The 19,591-nt window shown below is 51.4% G+C and overlaps 1 protein-coding gene and 1 long non-coding RNA gene across 4 annotated transcripts; one reads left to right on the plus strand and one right to left on the minus strand.

Moving 5' to 3' along the window:
• Nucleotides 1–378: 378 nt before the first annotated feature.
• On the plus strand, nt 379–15,929 carry ADCK2 (aarF domain containing kinase 2). 3 transcript variants are annotated; one of them, XM_061198821.1, is made up of 8 exons: nt 379–2,271; nt 4,016–4,162; nt 6,307–6,435; nt 7,418–7,513; nt 10,208–10,459; nt 11,831–11,959; nt 12,809–12,862; nt 15,507–15,929. In XM_061198821.1, exons 1-8 carry the CDS (start codon nt 1,339–1,341, stop codon nt 15,645–15,647), a joined length of 1,881 nt encoding a protein of 626 aa, XP_061054804.1. In that variant the 5' UTR covers nt 379–1,338; the 3' UTR covers nt 15,648–15,929. The 3 variants fall into 3 exon arrangements, with proteins under 3 accessions (XP_061054804.1, XP_061054806.1, XP_061054805.1); XM_061198822.1 differs by having other exon boundaries at nt 1,338–2,271; nt 10,208–10,309; XM_061198823.1 differs by lacking the exon at nt 10,208–10,459.
• Nucleotides 6,047–17,613, minus strand: LOC133096927 (uncharacterized). The gene is made up of 3 exons (XR_009701899.1): nt 17,426–17,613; nt 6,454–6,503; nt 6,047–6,179 (listed from the first exon to the last, which is right to left on the minus strand). It is a non-coding gene; the product is annotated as an uncharacterized LOC133096927 (long non-coding RNA).
• Between the last annotated feature and the right edge of the window lie 1,978 nt (nt 17,614–19,591).

Raw genomic sequence — 19,591 nt, forward strand, 5'->3', positions numbered from 1 at the left:
AACACGTTCCCCAAATCGGGGCAGCCAGGGACTCCAGCCATCCAAGGACAACACTCCCAACCCCCGCCCTCACCTCCCCCCCTCCCTTCCTGCTCAGTTGAAAACCAGACCCGTGTTCAGGAACCGACTTTCAGTTCACCCAGCGTTTCCGCGTTTCCGCGCTCTTTGTAAGGAAAGCTAAGGATGTCAGTGGAGAGACAGACGCGCAGCGGGGAGAGGGGGCGTGGAGGGCGCGTTGGCGTTTTGGGTTAATTCTATTTCTGGGACTCCAAGACGCGAGGGCCGGGTGAGCCTGGGCCGCAGTCCGGCTCGCGTCGGCTTTAAGGGGCGGTCCCCGAGCCTGCGGGCGGGCGGTCCCGGAAGACGCGGATCGCGCGGCCTCCACGTCCGGATCCCCGGCCCTCTGCGCCCGGATTCCGGGTCCTCCGCGCCCGGACTCCCGGTCCTCCGCGGCCCGATCCCCGGCCCTCGGCGCCCCGATCCCCGGCCCTCGGCGCCCCGATCCCCGGCCCTCGGCGCCCGGATCCTCGGCCCTCGGCGCCCCGATCTCCGACCCTCCGATCCCCGGCCCTCGGCGCCCCGATCCTCGGCCCTCGGCGCCCCGATCCCCGACCCTCTGATCCCCGGCCCTCCGATCCCCGGCCCTCCGCGCCCCTTCCACGCCCTTGGCGCCCGGACCCCCACCGCGCGCGGGGACTCGGCTCTCTACAACCCCGCCCGACTCCTCCCCACCCCATACTCAGTGCCCGGGTCCTCGGCCTTCCGCACTGCCCCCGCCCCCCGCCCCAGCTCTCCACGCCTCGCCCCGCCTGGCCCTTCCTCACCCCCACCCGGGCTCTCGGCGCCGCGGCCCTCCGCACGGTCGCCCCAGTCCCACCCCGCGCAGCCCCTCCGCGCGCCGGCCGGCGTGCGCGGTGACCCTGCGGCCGCCCGGCTCTGTCTCCACCCGCGCGGCCACCTCGCGCGGGTCACCTCCCCGACCTGGGCCTGGCTTGGCCCTTCCGGCGCTCAGTTCTGAAAGCCCTCGGGCCTCAGGTCCCGGCGAGGTACCCGGGAGGGAGCGGGGACAGATGCGCCAGCCCTCCTGCGGCGGAGGCGGGGCAGGGTTGCGGGCCCGCGGGGCTGGGCGGCCCTGCGGAGGCGGGACTCGCAGCAGGACCCAGCAGAGGCTGCACATGCGAGGCGAGGTCTGAGCGCCCCGCGTCTCACAGCTGCCTCGCTTTCAAGTGGAATACTCAGCTGGGGCCCCGACTCAGGCCAGCCTTGCGGAAAGAAGGAACGAAAATGGGTGCTCCTTAAGTGGAGGCAGGCAGCCTGGACCGCGACCTCTGGGAGAGCATGGTGACCCCCTGGCGCTTCTCTGTCAGGGTCTGCTTGTCGCACCTAAGGGGCTTGGAGCTCAGAAAGGACTTCGGCCTTCTGAGACCCTCTGGGTGCTGTCGCAAGGCTAGACTTTGTTGGCTTCTGCTTGGCACTTTGCCCAAACTCATCTCAGCCTCTGAGGACATTGGCAAGGGGGCCCCTGAGAGCTTGTGTCGGCAAAGGACCAGTTGGAGTGACCTGGCTGAAAACGGGCCACTGGAGACAGTCCCCCCGGAGCGGCGGCTAGGCTGCCTCCTTCTGCACTTGCGGATCTGGCTCCGGGCGGGGGCGCTCTTGGTGAAATTCTTCCCCCTCCTTCTACTCTACCCCCTCACCTACCTGGCTCCCAGTGTCTCCAGGCTCTGGCTCCACCTGCTTCTGAAAGCCACCGAGACCTCCGGGCCAACGTACATCAAACTCGGCCAGTGGGCCAGCACCCGGCGTGATCTCTTCTCAGAGGCTTTCTGTGCGCAGTTCTCCAAGCTGCACGTCCAGGTAACGCCCCATCCTTGGACCCACACTGAACACTTCCTACGGCAGGCCTTCGGAGAGGACTGGGGGAGGGTCCTTTGCTTTGAGAAGCAGGAGCCTGTGGGTTCCGGCTGCGTGGCCCAAGTGTACAAAGCACGTGCCAATCCTGCCTTCCTGGAGAATGACAGCATCCGGAGACTGGCCACGGTCTCCAGACTGCAGCTTTCTTCGGAAGCTGGGAAAGTCCAGGGGCTGGGAGAGCTCCCTGGACACTTGGGGAAGGCGTGGAGGCCTCACGGAAGTCTTGCCGACCAGTCATTTCTAGAAAGGCTGCTCTTCCCTAAAGCTGACCTGGTTGGATCAAATGCAGTCTTGTCTCAGGCTTCGGGACTCCCCCATGGACCACAACCAGATCACCTCATCCCCGTGGCCGTGAAAGTAAGTGTTCCGATGTTTGCAGCCAGGCCCTTCCCATCTCTAAAATCTCACCGACTCCACGGAGCTGCCCAGATCAGGAAGTCCCCGTTTGCAAGTCATCCCACATTGCCTTCCATTGATTTATTTTAGCTTGACCATTCTCTGAGTGCCTATGATGCGCAAGCTGTTTGATTTCTTGGCTTGAAGGAGTGGTGATGTGAATGGTCTGAAAGAGGAAAATGAAGAGGGTTTGGAGTTGGCTGCCGCTGTGGGTGGAGGACCCACCATTCAGCTGACCTCCTGCTCTGGGGTCAGGACAGATCGGAGACAGACTGTGTTAGGTGTGCTGTGGTGAGCCCAAGAGGGTGGCATTCATTTTACAGAAGTGGCTTCCTTCTCTCTTTATTTCCAATCACCCCTTGCTGGGCTCCATCAGCTCTTCTCTCCACACCTTTCCACCCCTGTTCAGCACGTCCCCAGGAGAACTGGCAGATGCTAGTAGCAAATACCCCGGTGCTCTCTTTTACCCCCTCAGATAAAACCCTCCCAAGGGTGCCTCACTCAGACATACTGAGTCATACTTTCCAAGCGAAGAGCCTGGGCCTGGCTTTTTATAAATGCTGCAAATGATTCTCATCATTAGGCACATTTAGGAAACACTGGTCCAAAACACTGGTCCCTCTGCTCTGTGGGATACAAAAGGAGTGGATGCCTGCTGTATACCAGGAAACATGCCCGTCACGTCAGATGCATTGTTTAATCTTTATTAGATGCCCGAGATAGGCATTTGTTTTTCTTATATCTTTATTTATACTCCACTTTATTCCTAAAAGGATTTGAGGTGGAGGTAGGGGCTATTGTCTGCATGGGTTTTTTTTGTTTGTTTTGGCCATTCCATGCAGCATGTGGGATCTTGGTTCCCTAACCAGGGATCGAACCGGCGCCCCCCTGCATTGGAAGCATAGAGTCTTAACCACTGGACCACCAGGGAAGTCCCCTATCTGCATGTTTTAAATGATAGAACAGGAGGCTGAGAGAAGTTGCGCAGCTTGTCCAGTTTCGTACAGGAAATGGGTTGCAGAACTGGAGTTTGAACTCTTTCCATCCCATCTCTGTAGTTCTGTGGCTCTAGAGCAGTATTTTGCAGGCTTTGGACCACCTGACTCAGCTACCTGTACACTCAGTAAAATGCAGATTCCCAGCTCCCCTTCCAGCCAGTCTGATTCAGTACATCTTTTTCTTTTTTATAATATTTATTTATTTATTTATTTGGCTGCGCTGGGTCTTAGTTGCAGCATGTAGGCTCTTAGTTGCAGCATGTGGGATCTAGTTCCCTGATCAGGGATCAAACCCGGGCCCCCTGCCTTGGGAGCGTGGAGTCTTAACCGCTAGACCACCAGGGAAGTCCCTGATTCAGTAGGTCTTGGAGGAGATCTGGGAGTCCACATTTTCACCAAGCAACCCACGGTGACTTTTATGCTCGCTAATGTTTAGGAGTCACTGATCTAAACTTAATGTATTTGGAAGGAGAAGCCCACCTATTCTTCCCAGCAAAGCTGAGTGCCATGCAGGGGAGCTGCCCTCTGAGTCTCCTCAGGAAGACACAAAGGGAGGAAGGCAGGAGCATCCTGGGCATTGGGACTGCTTCCCCTTTGCTCTGATGAGAAGCCTGCTGACTCTCCTTTGACGGTGGGACCCAGCCCTGGCTGGGTGAACTTGCCCTCCTGATTGATCCCTCCTGTCTCACTGTACCTCTTTTTGGCAGGTGTTGCACCCTGGCCTGCTTGCTCAGGTGCAGATGGACCTGCTGCTGATGAAGATGGGCAGCCGAGTCCTTGCACTTTTGCCAGGAATCAAGTGGCTCAGCTTGCCTGAGATTGTGGAGGAATTTGAGAAGCTCATGGTGCAACAGGTGAATTCTCTTTCCCTCAGTTGTAAATAGCACACAACAGTTTTTGCCATTAGCAGCTGCTTAGTAAATGCTGAATGGATGAGTATTTTCCCAGTGTGTTGTGGCTAATGTAGTATATTAGTCAGGATCGGTGATGCTAGCTGATATAACAAAGAATATCCAAATCTCAGTGACTTAATGCAACAATGTTATTTTTTGCTTATATGAAAACTCCATGCAGGTGAACTGAGGGAGTGAGTGGGAGCTCTACTCCATAGTTATTCAGGGACCCAGTTTCCTCCCAAATTTGTCATCTGGGGTCAGTGTGGAATGGGGAGGGAGACCACGGAGGGTCATGTAAAGGATTCTGTGGCCAGGTCTGGAAGTGATATATATCACTTCTTCCCAGTCTACAGGTCAGAGCTTTAATCACAGGGGCCCAGTGTAACTACAAAGGAGCTTGGGGACGGCGGTCTTCCTTAGTGACTGGGATGAAAATGAAATGAGTCTGGTGGAACATATAGCATTATCTGTGCCACAATCAATGGCCGAACTCCAGAAGGAGAAGAAGAATTAGCTAAGTCACACACTGTGCCTTTGTTTTGCTTTGTTTCTGGGGCTTAATGAGTAGACAAAGACCTCCTCCTTGTCCAGGGCCCTTGGGACACCCGTTTAAGTAGCCAGACTTGGTAAACATGCTGGAGGCTCTCAGGGCTCCAAGGAGGCATCTGTGCTGGCTTCCTGGCGGTTGGCACAGAAATTGGCAGGCTTTCAGAAGCAGTGTGCCAAGTCTTCATTTATGTCCTCTGATTTAGGGTTTTAAGCCCCAGGAATGCGTTTTAACGTTTAGAAAGCTTTGCTTTATGCTATGGAGTTGTGTAGTTTCGATAATAAAAGAAAATTGAAACAGAGAAAAATAACTTCTTTTCTGACACCCGTCTTGGCATTAATCACTCTCAGTTCTACCACCCACCTGAGCTTCAGTTCCCCTTTGAGAAGTCTGATAGGCATCATGGGATCCCATCACTTGAAGCTCAGACCTCTATAGCGCACCCCATTTGTCTCAAAAATCAACTCTTCCTACCAGCTGTAGCTCTCTCAGTGGTCCGATCACGTTCCCAGCCTTGAAATCTTAGAGTCTGGGTGTATGTAGGGGGTGTATGTTCATTTATAAATTCATGTAACATGTATTAAGAACTGTGTTAGAAGCTGGTGAACTAAGAAAACAAGTGAGGTTTTCCTGTCCTCAAGGAATATATAGTAGGAGGAGGAGGGCTGATGTGAAATATTTGGAGAAAAAGCACGAGTTACAATAGGAGTCCCTACAGGTTCAGTCGGGTTCAGCTGAGGCTCGAGAGGGGAAGTGGTCATTCCACCCTGAGGGTCCAGGCTCCCTAGGCTTGCGCTGATTCTCCAAAGGGGAGTGTTTGCAGTTGGCCCAAATGAGGGAAGAACATTCCAGTCAGGGGGAGTAAACAAGGCACTGAGAGGGGAGGCGTCTGGCAGGCTGAGATGTTCAGCACTCTGCAGCTTGGGTGCAGCTGGAGTTTTGGGCAGTAGAGGAAGGAGGAGGCGCCCCAAGAGATGGACCTGGAGAGAGAAGCAGGGGCCAAACCATGGTCCACCTTGGACGTCATCCTAATGAATGCAGACTCCATCCTGCAGGTGGGGTGGGGGGACACCAGCACACGGAATGGAGAGAGGGAAGACGGGGGACAGGGGGCCCAACTAGGACACCTCTGTTAGGGTTCAGGTGACTGGTTTTGAGTCACCATGGGAGGAACAGTGGGATGGAAAAGGGGAACAGATCTGAGAGTGGTGAGGGCTGCAGAGTTGATGGCACTGAGTCTCTCATGGGTGTGGAGGGTAAGAGAGAAGGTGTAATCTGCAGTGACTCACAGGTGACTGGGGGCAGGGTGAATGTAAATTCAGTTTAGACAAGTCCTCCAGCGTGTCTGCTGTCTGCAGCTTGGAGTTCACGTCGTGGGGTAGGGATGGGGCTCGAGACTTCTGGGGCAGCCTGAGTTTCTTGGGAGTTCTGCAGGAGAGTAGGGGGGGAAGGCAGGTGAATCGCGGGACTTGCTAGCTCTTGGGGGGGTTCAGATTTTGCTGTCCCTGGGCCCAGACTACCCCTTCCCTCACCTCTTCTCTCCATTTCCCTGTAGATCGACCTGCGTTATGAAGCTCGGAATCTAGAACACTTCCAATGCAACTTCCTGAATGTGAACTCTGTCAAATTCCCCACCCCTCTGCGTCCCTTTGTCACCAGGGATGTCTTGGTGGAAACGTATGAAGTAAGACTGAGAGCTTACCCTGGCCGCGCCTTTTGCTCAGTCAGGTCGTCTCCCCTTCACAGGAAGGCCTGAGTTGGAAAAGACAAAAGCCAAGAGAGCATGTGATTACTGCCTGTAAAACTGAGAGGGGTTTGGATACGCCTGAGGGTGGAAAGCAGTGTAGCAAGGTGGCTGAGAGCCTGGCCCTGGCCTCAGACTTTCTGGATTTGGAAGTCTGCTCTGCCACTGTATTTGCTGGCTGGCTTCAGTTCCCTCCTGTACAACAGCAGGCAACCCTTCCTGCCTCGTAGGGTTGTCCCAAAAGTCCATGACACATTGAATGCAAAATGCCCTCTGCACAGAGACTGCACAGCGGAAGTGCTCAGCAAGTATTCCTGTCATGGCCTTAGCTGTCTCCTGGTTCAGTCTCCTTTGTAAAGATGGTAATGAGATCCAGAGGAGTGACCTGAATGACCCACTGTTACTAGTTGTGTGACTTTGAGCAAGTTACTTAAACTCTCTGGGCTTTAGTTCTTTTATTTGTTAATTAGGGATAACAAGATCTATCTCAATAGGCTGCTTTGACAATTAAATAACCTATACGAAATGCGAAATGCGTACTGACTGGCTCCCCTTTCTTCTCTCTTCCTTTTCTTTTCCCTCCAGTGAGGTCACAGAGCTCATTCATGTCCCTATTGGCTGATTCTTGACCAGAAACAAGCTCACCCTGACAGCAAAGCCTCTTACCTGTGGGTGGCAGTCAATGGATTTCCTCCCTAGTAAACCTATGGGACTTGTTGATACGTATTGTAGAAGGGAAGTGTAAATAGGTTAAAATTATCTTGTGGGTAACAGATTCATAGGGGCTCTAAGAAAGGAAAACCTCTCCGGGTCACTTCCCAATCAGTGGGAAGGCCGTGCGGGTGTGTCCCCGTGGAGATGAGGAGCGGGGCAGTCGCGGGCTGTGCAGGCTAAAGCTGTTCTCTCCCCTATCTTCCCCCAGGAGAGTGTGCCTGTGTCTAGTTACCAGCAAGCAGGGATTCCCGTGGACGTGAAGAGGAAGATTGCGCGGCTGGGGATCAACATGCTCCTGAAGATGGTGAGTTCACGGCAGGGCGGGCGCTTAGCTGGCACGCGGTGGAATTGTGTGTGGGAGGCGTGGGACCCTGCTCGGCCAAGCAACCGGCCACTGGCTGGAGAGGGTCAGCTCTAGAGATAGCCGAGCTGACCCAAACGCGCCTTCTTCTACAGCTTTCTGTTGAGCACTTTCTCCGTGTCATGCGCTGTGTCTCTGTGCAAGACTGCGGAGGGAGACCCAGGCCCCGCCCGACTTGCCTACAGTTTAGACAAACAGCCAAAGACAACCTCGGGTGTTACATGCTATTTCATTCATTCCTTCAGCAAGTATTTGTTGAGCACCTGCTACGTGCCACGCACTGAATTAAGTGCTGGATTTACAGTTGTGAGCAAAAGAGACATGACAACAATGTTCAGGGAACATTCCTGTTCAGTGGGAAGACAGGCGATGCTAAATAAGTGGGTTAAGTACGGGTACCCGAGGGTCATTTAGGATGGGCCGTCCCAGCCCCAGGATTTGTTCAGGAAGTGGTGCCATCTCTTCCAGGATGTGAAGGAAGTCTAGCTGTCTCCTTGGAGAGGATGGCCTGACAATAATTATTAATGAGTTGACACTCAAAAAAGGCTACAGTGAGCCCAAAGCAATTATCAGTTATTTCATCACTAGTAGTAACAGCAGGAACCCAGCATTGTTAGCAGCTCACGTGTAGGAGCAAAGAAAGAAGATACGCAGGCTTCCCTGGTGGCGCAGTGGTTAAGAATCCGCCTGCCAATGCAGGTGACACGGGTTCAAGCCCTGGTCCGGGAAGATCCCACATGCCGCGGAGCAACTAAGCCCGTGAGCCACAACTACTGAGCCTGCGCTCTAGAGCCCACGAGCCACAACTACTGATCCCACGCGCCACATCTACTGAAGCCCGCGCGCTCTAGAGCCTGTGCTCTGCAACAAGAGAAGCCACCGCAATGAGAAGCCCGCGCACCACAACGAAGAGTAGCCCCCGCTTGCTGCAACTAGAGAAAGCCCGCGCACGGCAACAAAGACCGAACACAGCCAAAAATAATAAGTAAAAATAAATAAATTAAAAAAAAAAAAAAAAAAGAAGATACTGAGATTGTCGAGGGTCTGAGGTCTTCCTGGTGGTTGGCACAGAAGAGAGTGGTCGAGGCAGAGACGGCTGGTCTAGGATGCATAGTGAGGACGAGTGCCCAGGTCTGGGGGTGCAGAATCGGGGTAGGAAGGAACCAGGCATGTGGTCAGAGAGTAGGAGGAAAGAAACCAGGTAACCAAGGTGGAGCCGTGAGGGCCAGGCAGGTGGCAGAAGTGGGGCGGAGGTGAGAATGGGCGTTCTGAGCCGGACGGTGGTGTGGTGCAGGTGGACAGCACAGGAGGCTGTAAGCCAGACACTCCTGGAGAGGGCTCAGGGTGAGGGGGGGTGGTGGTTGAGTGGCTCTGACTTCACCTCCAGCCCTGGGGTGCGTGGGTATCGAGAATAGGTAGCCCTCACCCAAGGGGCTCCTGGAGAAGTGGGGTTGTTGCTGGTGAGCTGGGTTTCCACCGTCAGCGCAGTGGAAGCTCAGTGGGGAGAGAACTTTGTCCCCGGTAACAGGGCTCCGAGGCGCACCGTGGGCCAGAGGGGAGGGTGCAGGGGGGAGTAGCTAGGGGAGAAGCAGTGCTGAGCAGCGCTCAGGAGTCGGGAGATCACGGGGGGCTTCCAGCTTGTGGGATCAAGGACCCTGGGGGCTCAGCTAACAGCAAGGTGCCAGGAGGTTCTGTCCCAGGGTCGGGGGTCAGCTAGCCTTTGGTGACAGTATCCTACAGGTGTGCAGGCCCCGGCTCCCTCAGTTCCCGGGATTTTCACCAGGATAGCAGCCTCCCTTACCTCCAGCAGAGCCAGGATCTGGACTAGAAGGGTCCCTCTGTGACCTGCTGCCATGACCACCATGAGGGATGGGGTCTTCGGCCTGCATCCAGTAGAGGAAGGGCTCTGTGTTGGCCGGAAGGAGTCCCCCAGGAGCCCCTCCAGCAGCAGCTGTTCTGTACCTCTGCCCCGGGTCTCTCCTTCCCCTCATAGAAGGATTGCTGGTGGTTTCTCTGATCTTTCACAGCAGGCAGATTCCTGTTCCACAAAGTCACGCCTGACTTTCCCTCCATCACAGTCCCTGGGGCTTTCTTTCCTGCTTAGCAGGTTCAAAGCCATTTCTCCCAGCCTCCCCGATTCCACGTGCCAGTACGGTTGTCAGGATCACTGTTTAGACTTCATTATGTGGACGGATGGAGGTAATGGAGGTGAAGTCTGATTTATGAAATATTTTTAAAGAAAGGAAGTTACATGAATTTTAAGAACTGAGAGGTTTGGGGAAAATCTGTCAACAATGACTAGATAATTTTTAATTTGAATATTAATTGCTCAACTCATAGAGTAAAAATAAGTCTCTTGAAATGCGGTTTGGTCTTTGATCATGTTCCCCTATGATCATTTTTAATGCTCTTTACTTTGAAAATAAACTTTCTCTTGAAAACATCAACCTGGCTTGTCCCTGTACAAATTCTGAATCAACGATATCAAGCCCTGAGGCTTTATAAAACGCACACCTCTCTGCCTTGTAATTCATCATCGGGAACTCGCCGTCACCCTGGAAGCTTTTCCACATGTGGCCTCGTGGTGATGGGATGGTCAGGTTGACTTAGCCTAGAGTAGCTCTGATCTCTTCCCAGATATTTGTGGACAACTTTGTCCATGCGGACCTTCACCCTGGGAACATCCTGGTCCAGGGCGCCGACGGTCTTCCCAAGAGCCAAGAGGCGCAGCCTCAGCAGGTAGATGTCTGTGACGCACTGGCGGTGGCTGTGACGCCTGCCCGGTGCCCGCTGTGCCTGGTGCTTCTGGACGCCGGCATTGTGGCCGAGCTGCAGGCTGCCGACCTGAGGAACTTCCGGGAAGTCTTCATGGCCGTGGTGATGGGGCAGGTGAGACCTGCCGGGCCCTCAGGAGTTGGGGCTGAATTTTTTAGGCCCCTGGGAACCTTGGGGCTACTCAGCGTTTGTCATTCTTGTAAATGCCTGTGTTTGCCAAGGGTGCTCCTGATGGAAATGGGTGGAGCAGAGAGAGGAAGGAGGGAGAAGGAAGAGAAGCAGGGAAATGAAGCTGCCTAAGGCTCTGTAAGTCAGAACGGGCCTGTTCGAGCGGCTCATGGTTTGGAATGATGGGAAGGCACGCCTCCTTCCCAAATGCTGTTGTTCTGGTGGCCTCTCTTCCTTCCGCAGTAAGTGTACAGTTGGGCCCTGGGAACGCTAGCTTCTTGACTGAATAACAGCCGCCCTGGTCTGTGCCATTTGCTGCGAGAAGGTGGGGCTGGTGAGAAGCAGCAGCTCAGGGAACTTATTCTCCAGGTGTGGGAAGACACCTGATTGGCGTGGGGGGACGGGACATAAGTGGTTTTAACCCCTCACCCCGTGCCTCTGAGGGGCTCCAGTGGTTGAGAATTATTATTTAGCAAAAGGGACTCAGCAAAGCCTCTACTGAGTCAACGTAAAGTGCCACATCAAGGGTGACAGTGAATTCTCCAGCAAGAAAGACTCTGGGAAAGAGAAAGCTGGAGGAAAAGGCAAAATTCAGAGGAACCCCTGCTTAGGAGGCTTCTGAGGGGGCAGACCAGAGGCTTGAGCCTGAGCCAGTTGGAAAGCATCTCCCGGGCCGAGGTTCAACACTGAGGTGCAGTGGCGGGTGAGGGGGCGGGAGGTGCTCCTCTGCACAGGTTTGGGCAGAAGAAGAAGGTCACGGCCGAGGAGGAGGAGCTTGGCTCCTGGGCTGTGACCGCCGGGGCTGCGTGGGTGCTGGGGAGACCATGGAGGCTTTGATCAGGGGCTTCCTGGGTGGAGGAGGAGCGAGACGGCTGGAGCACAGAGGCCGGGTCAGCCGTGAGTAGGGAATTCTGTTCGGGCGGGAAGACCGCCCTCGAGGATGGTGTGGCTGGTCCAGCCTGGCGGCAGGTCCTGGTGGCTCTGGGGCAGGCGGGTTGGTCGGCAGTGCCACGTAGCAGGCACTGGCTTTGCTGCTGGGCCTGGGTGGCCTTGGAGGCAAAGGAGACAGTGCAGCTGCTTTCCTTGACTGTGCTGAGTATAGGTGGGGCCCCACTGCCCAAGACAAGCTGCAAAAGACCTTGACTGTTTACCAGGTATGGCGGGGCGGGGAGGTAAAGCTAAAAAAGGATGGGTGGCCAAAAGCAGGGTGGTAGAAAATCTGGGGTGGAAACAACTAGGATATGAAGAAGTTTGGGCAGAGCATCTAGTTTTGTGCCCTCTTGACTCTACCAAGTTTTCTTCTTTTGCGTCTTCCAGGGCCAAAGAGTGGCTGAGCTCATCCTGCATCATGCCCGGGCCAGTGAGTGCAAGGATGTGGAGGGATTTAAGGCTGAGATGGCCAGGCTGGTGACCCAGGCCAGGAAGAACACCATCACCCTGGAAAAGGTAAGCAGGCCACTCCAGGGGCAGGGGCCTTGGGGTGTTTAGTTACCTTGCCCTTGGACACAGCAAACCACAGGTCTAAGGGAGACCTCTTCATGGGGGGAGGTCTTGAGGGGCTTGGGTTTTAAGGCAGATAAAGAACAAACCTTTTCCTCTGCCCACATCTTTGAGGTGTGAGGTGGCCCTCTGGAATCCTGGCTTTCAAGAGTGGCTCCTTGACCAGGCTCTCCTGGGTGGCTGCTGGGATGGTGACATATGTAGTGCTGCATACCTGCCCTGCCCAGACTGGGGGTCAGCTGTTCTGCTGCTTTATCTCCGTGGAGCTCAGCGGAGCCTGGGGGTGGGGCGAGGGAGGACTGAGGCCCCTGAGCAGACAGAGGACATACCGAATGTTCACGTCCTCTATTTAGACCTGCAGCAGAGCCCACTTGGTATGCTGCACACAGTTCTGACAAACCTGAGTTTTCTTCCCAAGTTCATTCCCAAGTCCACACTAGCTGGAGCGAGTCAGAACAAGAGGTGGCCCACTGGCAGTGAGGAGCGGCAGCTGGCCCCCGGCGCTGCCTGTCTTATTTATTCCCATGTGATGTCTGTGTGTGCCAGGAGTGCGGGGGTAGAGGCCTCCAGGCTGGTCCTTCCGAGGGGTCTTTGAACTCAGCTGTGAGGCGGAAGTTGGGCTTGCGTGCGTGCAGTCCTTTCTGGGATTTGTCAGGCAGTCTGTTTCTGCTCACTGGTGTGTGTGTGTGCGTGCGTGCGTGTGTGCGTGTGTGTGGACGTGGGATGGGGCCGGCAAGGGAGAAGGGGTTCCCGGGGGCTCTGCAGCCTCTGCAGACTCTTTATTCTGTTTTCCAGCTTCAAGTTTCCATCCTTCTCTCGAATGTCTTTAAGTTGCTGATGACTCACAAGGTGAGGCCTGGGTGGAGAGCTCGCCCTCTAGTCAGGCAGGAGGGGAGGGCTCTGGGGAAGGCGGGTGGCCTCAGGGTGGTGACAGGTACTTTTCTTATGTGAGAGCTCGTTTTTGAAAACGTTGCATGCACCGATCCCTGTGGTGAAGAGTGCTGTTTCTGTTTCTTGACGTCCGGCAAGATCTTTCCTTGGTCATGTTGTGATCCCACATTGGTGGGGTTTTTGGTGAAAAACTTTATGCTTTCCAAAACTTTTGACAGGTTCCATTTTAAAAATGACTTAAATATCACCTCAGGATTGGGGAAAGCTTTAATCATTGCTAGGGGGCTGGCTTGGAGAGAACTGGGAATGAACACACACTCCTGGGAGTTCAGTTGCACGGGACGGGGAGCCGGAGGATGAGGCTCACAGCCAGCTCTGCACCCACCAGCTCTGACCTGCTCAAGTCTCTCCAAGTCTCCCCGGGGCCGCTGGGAGGGCCGGATGAGGCCGTGACAACGGTAGCGGTGTGCCGTGACTCCCCTCTACACATCTAATTTAGCTGTGTAACATTTATTAGTATCTGATTTAATCCCCGCAACATTCCTCAAGGCCGGCACCGAGCAACTCGCCCCCCCCAGGTGGCCCCCATGGTAGTGCCCGAACCCGTGCCCGCAGCCCGACCGCGGGGCCCCACTCCCAGCTGCTTTGTTCTCCAGCCTCTGGTGCGCCCATTGGCACACAGCCTTCCTCACACACTGCGTGGGACACAACGGTTACCAGCGCTTTAGATGTTTGCTGTTGTCATTGTGATTCTCAGGACAGGACAGCAGAGAGAGGGCCGATTGAGTACAGCCACTCTATTCAAGTGCTTCACCAGGCACTTAATTTAAAACAATTCAAAACATTTTAAATTGTGGTTAAAAAAATAATATAAAATTTACCCCTACCCATCTCCAAGTGCACAGCTCAGCAGTGTCAACCACATTCACATAGTTGTGTAACAGATCTCTAGAGCTCTAGAATTTTCTCATCTTGCAAAACTAAAACTCTGTATCTACTGAACAAAAACTCCCCATGTCTCTCTCCCCGCAGCCCCTGGCAACCACTGTTCCACTTTCTGTGTCCATGATTTTGATGACTCTAGATTTCTCATATAAGTAGAATCATATGGTATTTGTCCTTTTGTGACCAGCTTATTTCACTTGATGTAATGTTCTTGAGGTTCATGCACTTTGTAGCAGGTGATAGGATTGCCTTTTTTTTAAAGACTCAATAATATTCCATTGTATGTATATACCGTATTTTCTTTATTCGTTCATCCTTTGATGGACATTTGGGCCACTTCTACCTCTTGGCTACTAAGAACAATGCTGCAATGAACACAGGTGTGTGAATATCTCTTTGAGATCCTGCTTTCAATTCTTTTTGGATATTTACGCAGAAGTGTGATTGCTAGATCACAGTTTCTTTTAAATTGAAGTACAGTTGATTTACAAATGGTATTTTTTTAGTTTTTGGGGAAGCTCCATACTGTCTTCCATAGCCTGCACAATTTTACATTCCCACGATGAGTGTGCATTTGTAACATGCCTCTTTCTCCTGATCAGCCATCTGACTCCCCAGACAAGTTTTTGGGCCTTAACTGAGACAAATACCCCTTATTTATTTATTTATTTTAAAATATTTAAATATTTATTTATGGCTGCATTGGGTCTTTGTTGCTGGCGTGGGCTTTCTCTACTTGCGGCGAGGGGGCTACTCTTCATTGCGGCGCGCGGGCTTCTCTTGTTGAGGAGCACGGGCTCTAAGCGCTTGGGCTTCAGTAGTTGTGTCACGTGGGCTCAGTAGTTGTGGCTCACGGGCTTTAGAGTGCAGGCTCAGTAGTTGTGGCACACAGATTTAGTTGCTCCGTGGCATGTGGGGTCTTCCCGGACCAGGGCTCGAACCCGTGTCCCCTGCATTGGCAGGCAGATTCTTAACCACTGCGCCACCAGGGAAGTCCCCTTTACTTTTAACAAAGATTATTTCCCCATGAGTCAGCCTTCCATTGCCTGACCTTCTGTCCACCTGAAAAGAGATTCTTGTTCTAGGTTTAAATCCTGGCTCTACTCTTCCTCACCCAGAGGCCTTGAGCAAGTCACCACCTGAGCCACCCTGAGCCTTAGCTTCCTTATCTACTGAATGGAGATAATGAGAGTACTTTTGAGAATTAATTGGGTAATCCACGTAATTTGTTATTACTATTAACCTGGCTCCAAAGGGGAAGAAACTCTGCTGTATTTGAGCAAAGCCGGTTGTGCTTGGTCTCAAAAAGACTACTGTGGATTTTGAAGAATGACCCTTATTTAGATTTCTGGTTCCCGGTGTAGCTGTAAACTATTCACTTTAGTATTTTTAAGTCATTCACACACTTACACACTTCCCCTAGAGAAGAGCTGTACACACTGCATCCCCTATATTTTCCTTAATATTTCTAGTAGGTGGGGGGTTGGGTGAGTAGATGAGATGGTGGGAAAAATGACTGGGTAGGGAAAAGAATGTTAGGTAGATGATAAAAATCACATGGGCAGGTAGACGAGGCCGGGAGTGGACGGTGACATGTTACCCAGGACACTCTGTATATCAATGGGCTTCGGAAAGAACCACTGTTTTTCTGTTTCAGGTAAAGCTTGAGAGCAACTTTGCCTCAATTGTGTTTGCCATCATGGTGTTGGAGGGGCTTGGCCGCTCACTGGACCCTAAACTGGACATCCTGGAGGCAGCAAAGCCCTTCCTTCTGCAAGGACTAGCGACCTCCCACTGACTGCAGCAGTGGGTGCTTCATCTCAGCTGGAGGCCACTCCCAACAGCCTCTCCTGTGGCAGCTTGAACATTCTAGAATTGGGATTGTGGAAGACCTGCCACTGCTTTTCACTCCAGTTTGGTTTCAGGCATCTGTTTTAAAAGCTTTGGGTTAGTTGGGGAAGTAAAGGGAAAGAAGGTCCTCTCAGTTCAGTCGTGGAAGCTGGGCCTGGTGTCAGGGAGACTCTATTTCAGGGAAAATGTTCTCTGAAGGAGGACGAATAAACTTACTTTGTTTTCTGGTTTTTCTCTCTTCTCATCTTAACCCTCTATACTCCCGGATCAGGTGGGTCCTGCTGGTTATTTCCAGACTCTGATATCTAGGTTAGAAAATGTCATAGACTCCTGTAGACCCATGGCTTCCAAATGATTTTTGTTTTTTGTTTTTTTTGGTGCACTGCTTGCGGTATCTTAGTTCCCTGACCGGGGACTGAACCCGGGCCCTCGGCAGTGAAAGCACAGAGTCCTAACCACTGGACCACCAGGGAATTCACCACAGTATTTTGTGTTTTTTGTTTGTTTGTTTTGTTTCAAATGTTTTGATTATGTGCCCTATTGGTAAAAAGTTGCATATATTTATATATACGTGCACATATATAATTTATAAGTTTTATACAGGTGCTACCATCACTAGCCAATCTCTGGAGGCACAGCCTTCACTTAGGGCAAGTTTCACCGTATCTCAAATTATCCTCTCGACAATTTAAAATATTTTTTGCCAACCTCTTGCTAAGTTGTATTATAAGGTAAAAGGAAAAAAACCACAATGATTAATGGTTAATGTGACATACTAGAGATAGGAACAGAATCAGCTCTGCCGTTCTTCTTAAAGATCCCCTGCACTCACATATTAGCATTTAGATTCTGGTTTTTCTGAGCAATGTTCAGGCCCTTGTGCATTTGCCCAGGGTTAATTTCGGTTAATATTAATATATAGATAATATAATAAGTACATCCTGTTAACCAGGACTGGAAATCCACGGTAGCACCCAGTGACACTCCAGCAGCGAAGGAAGGGGTGGCGGCCACTGCCGCCCTCTGCACTGGGCTCATCTACGGACTATTCTCTCAAAGCTGCTCTGACATGTGTCTGGCCCACATGGACGTAGAGGGTCGCAGGGTCAGCATGTAGAGTGGATATCGGGAAAGCTTAATTTCTTGTTTGTGATAAAAATATTATTTTCCCCACATTCCAGTGGATTCTCCTGCTTGTTTTGGAGACCACGGCTCTAGACAGTGAGTGGAAGCTCAAGCCTCCCTGCTCTCTAAAAGTCCTGCTCTGACCACAGGACTAGATCCTTTCATTCTTTCCTTCTTAAGGATAAAGGTTGTGTCTTTTAGGGAACAGCTAAGGTTTAGTTGGATAGAGATTCCTTTGGTGCAGTTTTTTTTTTCAGAGGGGTGGAGATGTTGTTTGTACCTTCCAAGTCTTGAGGGGAGGGCATTCGAATCAGGCAGTGAGGTGCTGGGGGGCTCCAGGTAGCCCTGTTCAGCTCCCTCCTCATGGGCAAGCCAGCCAGACATTCGGCCCTTGTGCCAAAGGCACATACACTTACCCTGTGGGGCGAGAGAAGGGGGCACTGACACAGAGCAGGTGTCTCCCTGAGCGAACACCAGCACCACTGAGCCTTCCTTTAAAGCCAATGGATTCCATCAACCCACTGTGACATGTATTAGTTACCTATCACTGCATACAAACTACCCCCAAATGTAGCAGTTTAATACGACTATGCTTGTTACCTCATAGTCTCTGCAGGTCAGAAATGTGGATGCAGCTCAGCCGGTCCTCTTCTTAGTCTTGCACGCCTGCAGGCATCTTGGGGCTCCACTGAGGTGGGTTTGATGCTCACTCATGTAGTTTCTTGTGGGCTGTTTGACCGAGGGCCTCAGTTCCTCAGGAGCCATTACAGCAGCAACAGAAAACGAACACAGGCTGGATTGAAGAGGAGAAAAATGGTTAATGGTTGTGCTTTAATACAGATAATTTGCTGATTTTTAAAATAAGTATCTTAAAAATGCTAAACTTGATTTATATGTTCATCTTCATAAGGAGAAAAGGCTACTTCTTGGGTATAAGTAGATAAAGTGGCCAGAAGGTCATCTCCCGGAAGGAAGATCACAGCTCAATCCCACTAAAGTAGAAAGAACAAGGTTCATTTCTGTGTTACTAAAACCACTGGAAAGATAAGTTCCTTTCTTCTTTACAAGGCTTATAGGGAAAGGGAGATCAAGCAAGCCTTTAAAAGTAGAAAATTAGGGACTTCCCTGGCGGTCAGTGGTTAGGACTCGGCGCTTTCATTGCTGTGGCCCGGGTTCAATCCCTGGTCAGGGAACTGAGATCCCACAAGCCTTGCAGCAAGGCCAAAAAAAACCCCCCAAAACCAAAAACCAAAAAAAAAAAAAAAAAGTAGAAAATTAAATAAACATGAAGTTGTGTAAACAAGTTTTTTATTTTTCCTTCCTCATCCCCCTGCTGTGTTCTCTATTTCTAGCTGTGGGATAGATTTTTGATTTGGGGTTAGATGCTATAATGTTAGGCCATTTAGAGTCTGTCCTCACAGTTTGTTAAAATTTGACTGGGAGTCTGATTTGCATGTCGAAGCTGAGAGCTCAGTGTCTGGGCTTGGCATCCTTTCTCTCACCTTCTAAAATACATCCATTCAAATAGTGTGCTTATCTGAGAACCAAAAAGAGGGTCGTCATGCAACCTGCAAAAGGCAGTCAGGGATATTTGCCCTTGGAGTTTTTAGAGCATGTCTGCAAAACAAATATGCGTCGCTGTTACATAGTCAAAATAGTTTACTGATTGGGACCCTAAACTTTTTATAGCAAAAAATCAGAATTTGTGATGCAAAACATTAGAGCTAAGGACCCCACAAATGGTCTATAGAACAATATTGCTTTAAATACAAGCCAGCATTAAAGTTAAAACTTTTTATTTTGTAATTCAGCAAGAAGGGGAGGGTAAATGAATTTTAGTTTACCTGAAATGCTTTTGCTACCAGGAAAGGAAAGTATTAACAAAGTAATAAAAAATTGCTGAGCACACGCTGTGGGCCAGGTACTCTGTTAAATGGCTGATGAAGGGCACTGAGGCTTGGAGAAGTGACTTGTCCAAATTCATAGAGCTAATCGTTGGCAGAGCTGAGGTTTGAACTCCAGATCTTCAGACTCAAGTTCTATGCTTTTTTGTGTGTTTACGCTGCTTTTTTTTTTTTTTTTTGGTGGCCTAGGAATCACAGCATTGTTCTTTCCTGGGAGCAAGGCAGGCAGCTGTATAATATGGGCAGAGAGCTCCCTTAGGAAGGATGGAAAGCCCTGTCCTCCCAATTCATGAACTTCCTATCTTAGTGATTTGTATATGTCACTAGGAAGGGTAAGCGGTGAATGGTAGCCCAGAGAAAGCCACACTATTGCATGTCAGCTGGGAAGTCAACTTGCACCCAGAAAATAGTAAATTCTTTCCTATAATTTATATACTTAGAAGTTAGGAGGGCAGGAAAAGGCAAGGGTGGGGGGAGCATGAGTCCTACAGGGCCAGAGGTCAATCAATAAGTTCTTCAGAAGGGCATCATAGTAATCATAGCTTTATGTAAGCCTCTCTCCAGGGAGAGAGGTTTCCAGTTACAGGGCACATGGAGGCCCATATCTTGCCACAGAAGTAGTGTCAGTTATATTCAATGCACTCAAATCCCTAAATTCAGGTCTACATTTCTCTCCATAAGTTTCCTATTTTTCATGCTTATGACTCAGTGTGAAGTCTTCAGTGCTTGGCAGGTGATCCATTTCAAATCGAAATCTCCAAGGTGTGAGGCTGGCAGGTTAGGTTTATAATTTAATCAAATCTGGAAGTTCTTAGGAAAACTATAACCCATAAGTGGGGACCTTAAGAATGTGTCGGAACTT

Source organism: Eubalaena glacialis, chromosome 8 (assembly GCF_028564815.1).
Source record: "Eubalaena glacialis isolate mEubGla1 chromosome 8, mEubGla1.1.hap2.+ XY, whole genome shotgun sequence".
Taxonomy (NCBI): Eukaryota; Metazoa; Chordata; class Mammalia; order Artiodactyla; family Balaenidae; genus Eubalaena; species Eubalaena glacialis.

Bases quoted from the DNA above. Each gene is read 5' to 3' on its own strand.
- ADCK2 (XM_061198821.1), top strand. From the start codon at position 1,339: ATGGTGACCCCCTGGCGCTTCTCTGTCAGGGTCTGCTTGTCGCACCTA. The intron at 2,272-4,015 runs GTAAGTGTTCCG...TCTTTTTGGCAG, and splicing joins TCATCCCCGTGGCCGTGAAA to GTGTTGCACCCTGGCCTGCT. The intron at 7,514-10,207 runs GTGAGTTCACGG...ATCTCTTCCCAG, and splicing joins TCAACATGCTCCTGAAGATG to ATATTTGTGGACAACTTTGT.